The 15192-nt window shown below is 49.6% G+C and overlaps 1 protein-coding gene across 2 annotated transcripts in view; it reads left to right on the top strand.

The window, feature by feature from the left end:
* The window catches only part of FLNB (filamin B), a 142650-nt gene that overhangs the window by 114087 nt on the left and 13371 nt on the right, over positions 1 to 15192 (top strand). For both annotated transcript variants that reach the window (XM_077776687.1, XM_077776686.1), the window contains 11 exons: positions 467 to 569; positions 1161 to 1301; positions 4455 to 4583; positions 5925 to 6098; positions 7255 to 7413; positions 7696 to 7899; positions 9211 to 9363; positions 9470 to 9592; positions 12378 to 12644; positions 13205 to 13342; positions 14361 to 14476. In XM_077776687.1, coding sequence (XP_077632813.1) covers positions 467 to 569; positions 1161 to 1301; positions 4455 to 4583; positions 5925 to 6098; positions 7255 to 7413; positions 7696 to 7899; positions 9211 to 9363; positions 9470 to 9592; positions 12378 to 12644; positions 13205 to 13342; positions 14361 to 14476 — 1707 coding nt within the window. The remainder of the gene's footprint in view (positions 1 to 466; positions 570 to 1160; positions 1302 to 4454; positions 4584 to 5924; positions 6099 to 7254; positions 7414 to 7695; positions 7900 to 9210; positions 9364 to 9469; positions 9593 to 12377; positions 12645 to 13204; positions 13343 to 14360; positions 14477 to 15192) is intronic.

Here is a 15192-nt window from a genome sequence, read left to right as displayed (position 1 = left end):
TCAGAGAAAGAGGGGCCGTCCCCAAGCCCTCCTGCTGCCTCTCGGAGCCGCCACTTGCACATTTGGTTTCTGTTCAGGGGGAAAGCCACCCGCTGCTACTTTCTGCCACTTAAAACGCACCTTCTTTTCCAGGCCACAAGCAACTAAACTTTTCCAGGTGGAGCCTCTTGGGACTCACAGACATTGCTGTCTCTCACTTTTCCACTGTCCCGTGAGCACTGCTGGGAATTTTACAAGCCAACTGCCTAGTGATTTTAAACAATTGGTCAGCATGACTTCTCCAGTCCGTCAGGTCCTGCTCCAGTCCTGGGGCCAGTTAGACAAAGCCTGCCCTGTAGGGGCAGCCATGCCGCCACACCCCGGCTGCGCTAGCTTGCAAAATTCCCAGTTGCTCTCTGCCCTCTGTTGTTTTGCTGGCCCATACGGTTGTCCACTTTATGCAGTGACCACTGCTTCCTGTTTTTAGGTAACCGAAGAGGCCTATGTCCCAGTGAGTGACATGAACGGCCTTGGGTTCAAGCCTTTCGACTTGGTCATTCCATTTGCGGTCAGGAAAGGAGAAATCACTGGTAAGCACTGTCATGAAAGCCGCCTTATTCTCACTGGCTTGCATCAGCTTCCTTGAACGGTGCCTGGGAGGTGGCTTGACCCATCCCTGACAGCTGGGTCCTGAACCCAGCATCTCTGTTTCTTGCTGTAGGGATCGGTCCATGAGCCCCTGAGATTGCAACTGTCAGGTTCCTGTGCCTCCTTTTTTCCTGCCTTCTCTTATTCTTGCATCTTTCCAGATGTGACATTGACACTGAAGTCTATTGTACAAGAGTTTCTTTCTCACCTAGCCTCCTTTTAATGCCCCATTCTGTTTGAGTTGATACTCTGCTAATTCTGCTGGCCTCGTGGTCTTTTCTAGCCTTGTTTGAGCTTCTCACTTGTCAGAACCAAATAGGAAACTCTTTACTTGAGTTGCCTGCTGCATTTTGTAGAAAAAAAAGGGAACAAAGTAAAGGCAAATGTGTCTCTGTTTTCCCATCATGGACCTTGGCTGCCTCAGGCAGCAGTGAGTGCTCCTGCCTCTGAAGGCCACCTGGGCCATTGTGCTCAGCTTCTCCAGGGCAAGCCCTGGTGGGCTCATTGCTCTCTCTCCTCCTGTGCTCTGACAGGAGAGGTCCATATGCCATCTGGGAAGACGGCCACACCTGAGATCGTGGACAACAAGGACGGCACGGTCACTGTCAGATACGCCCCCACTGAGGTCGGACTGCATGAGATGCACATCAAATACATGGGCAGCCACATCCCCGGTGAGTCAGGCTCAGCGCCTGGGCTAGCGCACCCCGCAGGACGAGCCTCGGGCCTGAGCATCCGGGAAGTTTGCAGAGACGTTCAGTCAGCCACCGTGTGGGACACAGTTCTCAGTGGCAGGATCAGGAAGGTGGCATCGGTGTCCCTGTGAAACCAAACAGCCTGTGACCCCAACAGATCCAGCCACTTTCTAGAAGGGACAGTGAAGCTAAGCGTCCTGGGTCACAGTTCAGGCCCTTGGGCCCATGAGTGTTTGTCTTTGTCACTATGCCAAGTGTGGCCACAGGGTGAGCTGGGAGAAAAATGTGAGGCGCATGGAGGGGCTTTCCAGCCTGGGCTATGGAGCCCTGTGTAGTGTGGGGTTTGGCAGTGGAAGCGGGAACAAGCTGCTTCATGTTCACACTGCCCTTGACAAGCAAATTCAGCTCCTATTTCATATCTGTCCACCAGCACGGTGTTATTCTTGTTCTTTTTTTTTTAATTTTTTTTTTAAATTGTTCAAATAGTTCTCTATTTTTAAATTTAATATTTTGAGTAGGCAGTATCTCCACATAGTTTAAAAAATGATGTGGGGAAAAGTTTCCTTCCCGCCCATATCACCACCTGACCTCTCCTTGAACCTGTTAATTTTTTCTGTTGGATTTCAAAATATTTTTAAGACTCTACAAGCAAATGGGAAATACAGGTTCTTTTTTAAAAACAATTTTTTTTACATTTATTTATTTTTGAGAGACAGAGAGAAAGTGGGGGAGGGGCAGAGAGAGAGAAGGAGACACAGAATCCAGAGCAGGCTCCAGGCTCTGAGCTGTCAGCACAGAGCCCAACACAGGCTTGAACCCTGAACTGAGAGCTCATGACCTGAGCCGAAGTCAGATCCTCAACAGACTGAGCCACCCAGGTGCTCCTAATTTTTTTTTTTAAGTGTTATTTATCTTGAGAGAGAGCACAAGTGGGGGTTGGAAAGAGAGATTGAGTCCCAAGCAGGCTCTGCATGGTCAGCACAGAGCCCGGCACGGGGCCTGAACTCAGAGCCCATGAGATCATGACCTGAGCCGAAATCAAGAGTCAGACACTTAACCTACTGCACCCCCAGGTACCCTGGGAAATACAGATTCTTAAGCCCTTTCTCACTTGTACATAAATAGTAACCTACTCTACACATCGCGCTGACCTTGTCCTATCCAGTCTAACAGTATATCCAAGAGAGTTTTGCATGTCCTAATGATAGAGCAGGTTTGTGGTGTCACACCATTTGGATAAACCATGATAGATTTCTCCATTCCCGCCATTGGAGGATAGTCAGGTTCTTCTCTCCCTTTTGCTGTCGCTAGTCTGGCTGCAGTGAGTGGCCTTTATGTCCATTATCTCACTCTGGTGAAGGTATATCTGTGAGATTTAGTTCCCAGGGCAGGAGTTGCTGGGCATAGGTATAGACATCTATCATTTTGATCGATCTTGCCAAATTGCCCTTCAGCGGGGCTCCCCCGATTCACACACCCACCAGCAAGGTAGACAAACACCTGCTTTTCTACCAGTTTGCCAGTGGAATAGTAATAGGCATCAGATTTTTGGATCTTGGCCACACTGACAGTTCAAAAACCAGTATCTCAGTGTTGCTTTGTTTGTATTTCTCTCATGAATGAGAGTGAGCAACTTTCTGTATGTTTAAGTACTATGTGTATTTTTCTGTGAACTGAGCACTTATTTCCTTGGCCAGGTTTTTCTGTTTGGCTATTGGCCAATATTCTGTATTGGCTGTGTCATAACAGTTTCTGAGAGCAAATTAAATATTGGAGAGATTAGCCCTTTGTGATAGAAGTTAACAAATATTTTCCCCAGCTTGGTATGTTTGTTGTGGTTCATGCATATATGTGTGTATAATGTTTGTTTAAAGTGAAAATATATTATCTACTTTTATCTAAATATTCTAAAGATGCAGATACAGAGAAAGTAAAACAATGTCTTTTTCCCATTTCCCTTCTACTTCCACTGCTGGGTGTGTATCTTTCCAGGTGTTTCTCTCTGTACCCACCTACATGCATAGATTTATTCTTTCTTCCAAGGAATGAGATAATGGCATTAATATTATACAGCAACTTGCCTTTTTCTCTTTTTTATTTTTATTTTTAGAGAATTTGAGAGAGATGAGCAGGGGAGAGAAGCAGAGGGAGAGAGAGAGAGAGAGAGGATCTTAAGCAGGAACAAGCCTGACATAGGATTGGATCCCACGACCCTGGGTTCATGACCTGAGCTTAAATCAAGAGTCAGACACTTAACCCACTGAACCACCCAGGCGTCCTTCCTTTTCCTCTTTTCAATGAGATAGATTTATAGGTAATCTCTCAAGTGTAATATACACCGATCTCCCTTATTGTTTGTTTTTTTTTAATGTTTATTTTTGTGAGAGAGTGTGTGCTTGTGCACACACATGCATCGGGGAGGGGCAGAGAGAGGGAGAGAGAATCCTAAGTAGGCTCTGTGTTGTTGGCACAGAGCCCAAAATGGGGCTCAGTCCCATGACCCTGGGCTCATGACCTGATCTGAAATCAAGAGTCGGACACTTAAACGACTGAGCCACCCAGGGGCCCCATGCCTCCTTGTTTTTAATGACCTGCGAGAGTAGACCACTGTTTATTTCACCAACCCCTTATTGTTGCACACTGCAGCCTTTTCCTACTTAGGGTCTGGGCCCTGTGGGAACGGAAGTCCTTGCACAGGACTGGGAAATAGGGTGGGGAGAAAGGAGCACCATGAGATAGATTCCTAGGGGCTTCATGGGGCCTTACATTTTGAAAGCATGGTAAATGGCCTTCCCCAAAGACCTTTCCAGTTGTGTTCCCTCCAGTAGTGGGTCATTTTTCTGCACGGTCAGCTGTTTCCTCCTTATTGGTTAAGTTGAGCTGCACTGCCCTGCTTGGGCCCCCCTCCAGACTAGAGCAGCCTTGGGGTTATTTTTCTTGTGCAGTGATTGAAAAAACAATAGTGAGTAGACGCCTTGGGGGTGAGGTCTACTGGAGTCGGCTTTCAAGCGTCTGCTGGTAGGAGATACCAGCCCCGCCTGCTATTAGGTGAATGTGAAGACACTGGGTGTCCAAGGTACACATTCGCCCCTCCATGAGTCCCCTTCTCCTTTGTGTTCTTTGCAAACCCAGAGAGCCCGCTCCAGTTCTACGTGAACTACCCGAACAGTGGGAGCGTTTCTGCATATGGTCCAGGCCTGGTGTATGGAGTAGCCAACAAAACCGCCACCTTTACCATCGTCACCGAGGATGCAGGAGAAGGTACCGGGTGGTTGTGTGGTTTTGTGGTTCCAGCCGTCCATTTGGAGAGTTAGGTGGACGCATTTCCAGGGCAGCTTTTGTTTGTTTGTTTGCTTTTGAGGGGGGTGGGGAGAGGGAGAGAGAGAGAGAGAGAGAGAGGATGAGCACTCATGAATGGGGGAAGGGCAGAGAGGATGTGAAGAGAGAGAATCCCAACTAGGCTCTTTGCTGTTAGTGTGTAGCCCACCATGGGGCTCAAACTCACAAACTATGAGATCATGACCTGAGCCAAAATTAAGAGTCAGACACTTAATCAACTAAGCCACCCAGGTGCTCCCAGGGCAGCTTTTAAAAAATAAGACTGCTGAATGGTACCATTTATCTTGTCTTTTTTTTTTTTTTTTTTTTAAAGTTTATTTCAGACATTGAGAGCATGAGCAGGGTAGGGGCGGAGAGAGAGGATCCCAAGCAGGTTTCGCACTGTCCGTGCAGAGCCCGATGCAGGGCTCAGACCCCCCAACTGTGAGATCATGACTCAAGCCAAGATCAAGAGTCATGTGCTTGACTGACTAAGCCACCCCGGTGCCCCATTTTTCATGTCTTATATAGAGCTTTTCCTACCCCAAACAGAACTTTTGAAGTCCTCTGTGTTCTGATCAAAATCAGATTGATGCTATGAAATGTTTTACGTGACTTGCCTGAAATTTAAGCATGTTTTGGGAAAATGATGGTTTTGCATGGGTTCTATTTTGCACATGTACAAATATTGAGAGAACCACATGCGTTACTGCCCATTCCAGGTAAAGCTCTATGCCTATGACCATTGTCATCATGGAGACTTCTAAATCTGTGGTTCTTTTTTTTTTTAATTTTATATTTAAGTAATCTCCACACCCAATGCAGAGCTCAAACTCACACCCCTGAGATCAAGAGTCACTTGCTGTAGTGACTGAGCCAGCCAGGCACCCCACCAGGGATTTTCAGGATGGCATCCAGCGCCTAACCAGCAGGGCCATGTGTGTGTGTGTGTGTGTGTGTGTGTGTGTGTGTGTGTGTGTGTGTGACTCTCCCATACGTGTGATTGGTGTGCTGGATGCTACCCCTCTCACGTCCCAAGCATCCTGAAGAATAAGAGAACCTCAGGGTCATTTGTAGTGAAGAAGTCAGATGGTGGAATGCCTTTCCAGGGGGCGGTTTTACCACATAAACTGCTTTGTTCTGATTTGCACTGGCCCGTAGCTCCTGTGGCATGTGCCAGTCTGCTGTTCCTGACACAGGGACCGCCCCGGATGAGGTGTGATCCCTGTTGAAACAAGGAATATTTCTCTCCCTGAAGCTCTCCTTCCTTCCTCTCGTCCGCAGGTGGCCTAGACTTGGCTATCGAGGGACCTTCAAAGGCTGAAATCAGCTGCATCGACAACAAAGACGGGACGTGCACAGTGACCTACTTGCCCACCCTCCCGGGCGACTACAGCATCCTGGTCAAGTACAATGACAAGCACATCCCTGGCAGCCCCTTCACAGCCAAGATCACTGGTAAGGTCACCTGGCCTGCCGGGGGGCTTCCTGGAGGTGTGGGGAGGCATAGCTGCCCTAACAGCCTCTCTCCGCACCAGACCCACAGCACGAGGATAGGCCTCTACATGGAGGTTTCACACAGACTCCTTAGGAAGGAAGGGGGCGTAGAGTCACCTTTGGGCTGGCCTAATGCCTCCCTTAGCTGGCAACCTAAGGAAAAGCAAGCAGTGCCATCGGGAGGGCACTTTTTTTGTGCCGGTCTGACCTCAGCCTGCGAATAGCAGACCCTCACATAGAGGCATTCAGATATCTCTTACACGGATACATGGACCCAAAGATGCCCTTGAGCATCACTACTAGATTTTCTTGCCGTTTACAGATGGAAAACCTGACGCTTGGAGAGATAGTGGCTTAGCCACATTCATACATGGGTATACGGGATTCAGATACGGGCAATCTGATTCAAAGCCCACACTCCTAATGTCTATTGTGCTGGTTGTGTTCATATCACACTATCAGTGGGTTAAAAAGTAGACACAAAAACGAGGTTCTTGTCCCTGCGGTGTTTACACCTGTCTATTAAGTAGTCAGCAGTCTTTGTTTTTTTTTAATTTTTTTAACGTTTTTAATTTATTTGTGAGAGAGAGAGAGACACAGCATGAGCAGGGGAGGGTCAGAGAGAGAGGGAGACACAGAATCTGAAGCAGGCTCCAGGCTCCGAGCTGGCTGTCAGCACAGAGCCTGACGCGGGGCTCGAACCCACGAACCATGAAATCATGACCTGAGCCGAAGTCGGACGCTTAGCCGACTGAGCCACCCAGGTGCCCCTAGGCAGTCAGCAGTCTTGTGTAGGAGATGAAGAGTGCTCACCTGAGGAATGCCCAAGGCAATGGCAGACAGGTGACAGGTGCCTCCCACTGGCAAAGACTCCTTTAAAAAGCGGCTCCGAGAAGCCTCAAGTCTCCAGTGCCTGCTGGTTCCCTTTAACCAGACATGCTCAGCAGTCATTCATTGTTGGTTAGGTCTGCTCCTTGTTCAAGGCAGGTCTTTTCAGTTAACTTTGGGTAATTCATTCTCACCGGATCATCTGTGAATGGCATGTGGAGTGAGGGCTCCAGAGAGCTGGGGAGACCACATGTAACAAGAGACGCACCTGGGGGGGGCTGTTTCGCAGATGACAGCAGACGGTGCTCTCAGGTGAAGCTGGGCTCTGCCGCCGACTTCCTGCTTGACATCAGCGAGACCGACCTGAGCACCCTGACGGCCAGCATTAAGGCCCCATCTGGCCGCGACGAGCCCTGTCTCCTGAAGAGGCTGCCCAACAACCACATCGGTGAGCCCAGGCTGCCTTCCGGCCGGAGCTGGGTGGGGGGCGGGCATTCCCCCGCCCTGTCCTGGGGAGCTGGCAGCACATTAGGGCAGGAGGTGGTAACCCTTCTGGGTCCCACGTGATAACAGTCTGAGTGCGACTGCATGGTGATGTCGACCACGCTCTTGGATGCTGGCGAGTCAGGAGGGAGGCCCTGTTTCCCTTCCTGTGGGTGTGTCTCCCTCCCGCTTCCTCCCTCCGTCCTGCTCTCCCACCTTACAAACCCTAAGCTGTGCTCTGGCACAGGCATCTCCTTCATCCCTCGGGAGGTGGGTGAGCACCTGGTCAGCATCAAGAAGAACGGCAACCACGTGGCCAACAGCCCCGTGTCCATCATGGTGGTCCAGTCCGAGATCGGTGACGCACGCAGAGCCAAGGTCTACGGCCGTGGCCTGTCAGAGGGCCGGACTTTTGAAATGTCTGAGTTCATCGTGGACACAAGGGATGCGGGTATGTGCGGACACTCCCAAGGAAAGGCCCAGAGCTCGCGGGAACGATCTTTTTGCTCAGGCTGCTTGATCTTTCCATCATCCACCTTCCTTTTCTTTCTTAGCATCCCTCCAGCTGTAGGCCTTCTGTGTGCATTATCATTTAAGCCCATGAGCCTCAGTGAAGTAGGAATTATATGCATTTTCTAGATAAAGAAACAGGCTTTAGAATTTAACAGCCCATCTGCTTCTGGCATTTGAATCCAGAGTCCAAACAGTTCACAGATCTCTCTGTCATTATGTGTACTCCCGCCATTATCTGCAGCTTTCCAGGGTCCCCTAGACTCAGCCCAAGCAAAGGAGGTTGGCCCAGCTGGCCAAGAGTGTGTCAGCTGAGTGGTGCTTTCGTGGAAATACAGAATCTCTTCCTGTTTCCTCTTTAAAATGGTTTGGATTAGGTTGGGCCTCTCCAAACTATGCCACATGACAGTGTCTTCATCCTCTGCCTTCTTGAGTGATGGCCATATTGGTGACTTCTAGTCAAAGTCACAGTCCCCCATAGGAGAGGGCTAGAGACTTTCTGGTCCTGGTGAGCTGATGCTCCCTATTGATTCTTTAGGTTGTTAAATCTTCAGATCTGCCATCTTAGTGGTTCCCTGGCTGGACATCTGAGGCACCTTAGGGGCAGTTTAAAAATTCTAGTTGTCAGGCATACAACCAGCGATTAATATATGCTGTTCCTGGAGGCATGTGGCCAGAGTGGCTTCCCAAGTGGGTTCTGTGGGACAAGTACTCTGTGAGATATTAACAGATATCCTTGAGGGGTGCTGGGTGCCAAGCTAGTTGAGCATCAGACACTTGGTTTCAGCTCAGATCATGATCCCAGGGTCGTGGGCTCAAGCCCCATGTCAGGCTCTGTACTGAGCATGGAGCTTATTTAAGATTCTCTCTCTGTCTCTCTCTCTCTCTCTCTCTCTCTTTCTTGCTCACTCTCTCTCACTCTTGCTTTCTCTCTCCCTGCTACCTACCCCTCTCCCTCACTCGCGCACTCTCTCTCTCTCTAAATCAAATTTAAAAATAAAATGGGTATCCTTGAGAAAAGAGTCCTGTGGTCAAAGCCACACTCAGCAGGGTTTTTCACCACAGGGTTTCTCAGAGCTTTAACCTGCTCCTCTGTCTGGGGCTGCCTGTGTTACTGCCTTTCCGCCATCTGGAAATAGCAGTTTGCTTTTCTAGAGCCTGATGTCCTTTCTGCGTGCATCGAGCCCCCCACGCCCCCATCCCGGCCCCCAGCGAGCTGCGGTTCCGTCAGCTCTGGGCCATGGTGTTGCAGGTTATGGTGGCATATCCTTGGCTGTGGAAGGCCCCAGCAAAGTGGACATCCAGACAGAGGACCTGGAAGATGGCACCTGCAAGGTCTCCTACTTCCCCACTGTGCCTGGGGTTTACATCGTCTCCACCAAGTTTGCTGATGAGCACGTGCCCGGTGCGTCTGGTGCCCTCTGCCCTCCCCGTCTCACACTTAGGTTTTCTGTAAGTGCTGTGGCTCCGCCTGTCTGGGCTGCTCACAAGGGTCTTCTCGGTTCTTGCAGGGAGCCCATTTACTGTGAAGATCAGCGGCGAGGGAAGAGTCAAGGAGAGCATCACCCGAACCAGTCGGGCCCCGTCTGTCGCCACTGTCGGAAGCATCTGTGACCTGAACTTGAAAATCCCAGGTGAGCATGAGTTGCTTAGGGGTCAGGGTGGTGGGTGCTACTGGAAGCCACATCCGGGCATCGCCTAGAACATACTAAGTCCTCTATGGGTGGCTATTTTTAAGTAAATAGGTAAGTAATGTATTTATTTATATTTTTAATACTATTTTCACAGAGCCCTACCCAAGGAAAAAATCTGTTTCCCTGCTACCTTTTTATTCTTCCAAATGAAAATAGCTTTCTTATGTCATATGGGGGGAAGTTAAATAAGGTTTTAGACTTAAATTTATTATCTGCTGAAAGGAGTCACGTCAGTGAGAGACTTGGATCGGCTGATGCCAGTATTTGGAAGTATTTCAGAAGTGTCAGCCCATTGGAATCCTTCCAGTATTCAGTTCATCTCTCCCATCCCTAAAATGAGAGTGGAGACTGGGTGGGTGGCCCACACTCAGCCTTTTGGCCATGAACTGTGTGAACGGACACTTCGGTCTGTCTGAATGTGGCCTGGACTTCCTTCTAGAAAGACACATCACTGTGACTGCAGATTCTGAGGGTCCTCTGCCCAGAGGTGCCACATGCTCTGCTGTTGGGCAGACTCTGTGGGGACCGAAAATCTAGATAGTCTTCTAGACGAGGCTCATGTCGTGATCTGGAGAGGCAGTTGTTCATCCTGCACTGCATTTCCCCTCTTCCCTAACATGTCCCGTGTCTACGTACCCTGCCTTCTGAGCAGTCATTGGTAGGTGGTGGGTTCTCCCTGGGCAGATGCACCGTCGGTCACATGAGAATGTGGGGAAAGCCTCATTCCTACAGTGTCCACACAGGATCGCTTATTTAAAAGAGCTGATGCCTCGTGATCGTGAAAAGTGCAGGTGTTCAAAAATGGGGAAAGTAAGTGTCGCATCCTCCCCCAACAGCCGGGAAGGTCAAAGCTCACATCTGAGGCCCAGACCTGGACCCTGATTGCCTCCAGTCTCATGAACACGTGGGCTCAGTTTCAGATCACACTTGTGTCCTTGTTACACACTGTATTGTGGGCATCTTTCCACGTCAAAGAAAGATACTTCCATATTTTTAATGACTCCATAAGATTCCGTTCCATGTCCACATGCATCATCCTTCATCGTATAGTCCTATTCCAAGTACACTCTTTTCCATCCCTGGATTCCTTTTTTTTTTTAATTTTTAATTTTACATTTAGTTATTTTTGAGAGATAGAGTGAGACAGAGCATGAGCGGGGAGGGACAGAGAGAGAAGGAGATACAGAATCTGAAGCAGGCTCCAGGCTCTGAGCAAGCATTCAGAACAGAGCCCAATGTGGGGCTTGAACCCATGAACCATGAGATCATGACCTGAGCCAAAGTCGGATGCTTAACCAACTGAGCCACCCAGGCGTCCCAATCCATCCCTGGATTCCAACAATTGGCAGTCTGGAATGTTCTCCACCGTGTGCTCTTGTTGATGGACATCCCAGGGTGGGACTACTGTGTTTCAAATACTGCTACACCTTGGCAGACTGCCCTCCAGAAAAAGGATCAGTACCCGTTTATCCACTCCCCCACCAGCACTGGGCACTGTGTTTGGTTCCCACATTGACCAATCCGGTGGAAAATAAGGGGCCTAGTTTCCAGTTTCATTTATTGGGTCACGAGGGACATGGACTGTGTTTCCATTTGCTTTACCCATTGTGCCAATCATCTGCCTTTTCCCTTTGCCTGTTTGTTTCCTGAAGAACTAGTGGGGTCACTTACTCTTTCTCTAAAGTCTCTCTGGCTCTCGGCCCCTCTTACTCTGGTCAGCTCCTTGGGACCAGATGACTCTGGGTGAGACTCACTTTCTCCCTCATGACCTACATGGTCCCCTGTTGTCAGTCAGAGGACGGCTCACCCGCTTCCGGACATCCTCCGGACCCAGGCCATGTGGGCTGACCCTCTCCTCAACCCGCCTCCCTTTCTCTGTCCTCAGGACTCAAAGTCATGGCTGCTCAGCCCAGATGGTGTAGGGCTGGTGAGCGCAGCTTCATGCGGCTCTAGGTGATGGCATTACTTGGTCGCCCGGCATGCGGGGCACCTGTCTCCACCACGTCAGTGCAGGCACAGTCACTGGCATGGCATGAGCACGTGTCGGGGCAGCAGACACAGTCTGCTTCCAGTGTTGGTGACCCGAGACATCACTTTTCTGAAAGCACGGCCTCTCGTATCTGATTTGCTCCAAGCTTTGCTCACGCATGGTTTCCCTTTGCCGTTGTGACCAACAGGTGTTCACCTTTTTTCTCTAAATGCATTTTTGTCTTGTTGCCTAAAAGAGACGCCAAAGCTTCTTGAAAGTATGGGGTGATGGGAATTTTCTACACTTACCTACCTATGGAGAAGAGCCCCTATAAGCATGCTAGATGGCCACATATCACCTTCGGCTTAGAAACATCTGAGCTATTGTAGTTTTTACTTACCTGCTGTAACTATCAGCCCCAGACTCTGGTTTGAAACTGCTGTGTGGAGATAGCTCCAGCCAGGTGGACTGTAAAAGTACTTGGTGGGGCAAAAAGTGTCACTGTCCCTAGAATGTTCTTTGCACTGGGTGGCCGGTGGGGCCCAACTGTCTCCATGCTGGTCACAGCCTCCCGGGATTTGAGGGAGACAGGAGGGTAGGTATCCTGGCTGAAGGGGAGAAAGCCTGAGCACCCACATCCCTGGGCTGCACCTGCCTTGCCAACCTCTGCTGCTTGTCCTGCATGCCCTGCTCTGCATTGGTCTCTTGCCCTAACCCTGCTCTCTCCACCCCCCCCAAACTCCTGCCTCCTTTCAGAAATCAACAGCAGTGACATGTCGGCCCATGTCACCAGTCCCTCTGGCCGCGTGACCGAGGCAGAGATTGTGTCCATGGGGAAGAACTCGCACTGCGTCCGGTTTGTGCCCCAGGAGATGGGCGTTCACACGGTCAGTGTCAAGTACCGCGGCCAGCACGTAACCGGCAGCCCCTTCCAGTTCACAGTGGGGCCACTCGGCGAGGGGGGCGCCCACAAGGTCCGCGCGGGAGGCCCCGGCCTGGAGAGAGGAGAAGCAGGGGTCCCAGGTGAGCATTTGAGCAGGCTTTTTACTCGGGGAGAAGACCGGGGCCTGGGGGTGTCAGCACCCCACACCCTTCACCCTGTTCCAGAGAAAGACTCGGTATATGTGATCCTGATGGTGGTTATGAAGGGGCATTCTTTAAAACGAGGCCTCTGTGGCTAAATGTGTTTGGGAATGGCTTGCTTACCCAAAGCCAAACACGTTTCTCACGGTGGGGGGGCTCCTCGGATGACTGCATGTGAGCATCTAAGGGGGGAGCCGACTAACGAAGCTCTTCGTAGACATCCTTCAGCACTAACATTCGGTGGAACACACTAGACTTCTACAAAACCGGTTGTAGTGGTGGTTGCTGGCGGGAAGAGCTATAGGGACAAAAACAGAACATTCTCCTCTTTTTCTGCCTTACTCGGTGTGTTCAAAGATGTCTCATTTCTTATGAACTTAATGTTCTCCTGGGTGGTACTTGGGAAACATCAATGATTCCTTCCCTTAGGGGCTGCTTGGGGTTAAAGAAGAAGGCAGCAAAGGTAACCCAGTCACTAACCAGGTGTTTCTTTGTCTCAGCTGAGTTCAGCATCTGGACCCGGGAAGCAGGTGCTGGAGGGTTGTCCATTGCCGTTGAGGGCCCCAGTAAGGCCGAGATTACGTTTGATGACCATAAAAATGGATCATGCGGTGTGTCCTATATTGCCCAGGAGCCTGGTATGTAATCAAGGGCCAGCTGAGGCATTTTCCTTGTTGGGGGACTGTTAGATTGTAAGGAACAGAAGCCTATCAGGGTAGCTCAATGAAAAGAGGAATTTATCTGTGTGGGTACATGGGAGCACCTCCTTTCAGAAATCATGTCAGGCCTCAAAGGGGCAGGAATTCTCATCTCTTGTTCTTCTCTGTTGGCCCCTCTGCCTCCTGCTTTCATTCAGCCATGTTGTTCTTCCCACTGACCAGCCTTCTCCGCCCATCCTTGGCCTCTGGCTGTTGGAAGAGTGGCCTCACCATCTGAGCTCCCCTGAGCAGCAGCTCCTGGCTTTTTGTGTGCCGTGGATCCCTTTGGGCATAAAGCCCATGGGGACTGTGCTCAGGATAGTGTTTTAAAACATTTAGAATAAAATACATTGGATTATAAAGGAAATCGATTGTACTAAAACACAGTTATCAAAATCTTCAAGGAAATGTCTAACATAGCAATAGATGCTCATCTTCATGAATACATTAAATCATAGGATTTGGTGATGGGCTATTAATTACTGTAATTTCAAAGTAGTGGTAAGTGCAAATGATGTGTCAGGGTGTATGCAAAACTGTAAATTGATATGAAAATATCTGTGATCTTTGCTGGTGACAAAGTCACAAGTACTTCTAATGTGCCATGGTTTCTTGTTGACATTTCTAAAGAAAAGAAATGCTACATTTCACATCGAGGTTAGTGAAAGTGAAGAGATAATTGTTTCCCCATTCAAGTTTCATGGGTCTTCTGAGCTCTATACACAGGCCATTGCAGAGACCCTGTGGACCCAGGTTAAGGATCTCTGCCCTTGCCCAACTAAGAGCATCCTATTGGCTCAGCCTCGGCCAGGTGACCTGCCCTCAACCGACCAGCTGTGGCCATGGAGGAGGGTAGGGTGCCTTGGAAGACATTTCAGTCCTAGCAAAGAAGCGAGATACTGCTCCGGAGCCACCTTCCCAGAATCTCTGAAATGATGGGACTTTCCTGCCCCCACAGGTAACTACGAGGTGTCCATCAAGTTCAATGATGAGCACATCCCTGAAAGTCCCTACCTGGTGCCAGTCATCGCGCCATCTGACGACGCCCGCCGCCTCACTGTTCTGAGCCTTCAGGTGAGACGCAAGGAAGCATCCATCTCATTGGCCACAGGCTGATCAGCGAAACCCTGGGCTCCAGAGGCCGCTTCAATCCCCTCAGTCAAGGGCCCTATCCCGGTTGGATCACACATGCTACCCACTTACAGGGGAGATTTCCCATGGCGGAGGCAGCCCCCACCCCCACATTTAGGACAGGAGACCGTTGGGGCGAGTGAACACAGAGCCATGGTCAACAAAACACCTCAACGTTGGTGAACAAGTTTGTTTTTTAAATATTTATTCAAGAGAAACAAAGGAGGCCTGTTAATCATTGGTTAAGGGATAAGGAGGGCTTTCAGATAGAACAAACACAAGACTAACAGTCCGTTGACGTTTTGCCTACGATTTTGGGCTTCCTTTTCCTCAAGTAAGTCAATTGTGATTGCTTTTAGTATGATGATTTATTAATAAGTGTGCAAGGCACTATGTAAGAACTTTATCAGTATTATCTCATTAAATCCTTGCAACAGCCTGGTCGGTAGGTTTCTCTTGACCCCATTTTAAAGTTGGAAAAACCGAGGTATAGATGGGTTATGGCTACCAGGAGCCAGCTAATACGAGGCAGAGTGAGGTCTCTGTAGTTCCAGAACCTGTAGTTTTAATGGTGGTCTCCTTAGCCCCCACTCTGGCACTGTGGCACATGGTTACTGTCTTAGATAGGCTATTGAACTCAAGGTTGCATTAGAGCCGGC

Source organism: Crocuta crocuta, unplaced genomic scaffold (genome assembly GCF_008692635.1).
Source record: "Crocuta crocuta isolate KB4526 unplaced genomic scaffold, BGI_CrCroc_1.0 scaffold87, whole genome shotgun sequence".
NCBI lineage: Eukaryota > Metazoa > Chordata > Mammalia > Carnivora > Hyaenidae > Crocuta > Crocuta crocuta.
This window is presented reverse-complemented; position numbering and strand designations above follow the sequence as displayed.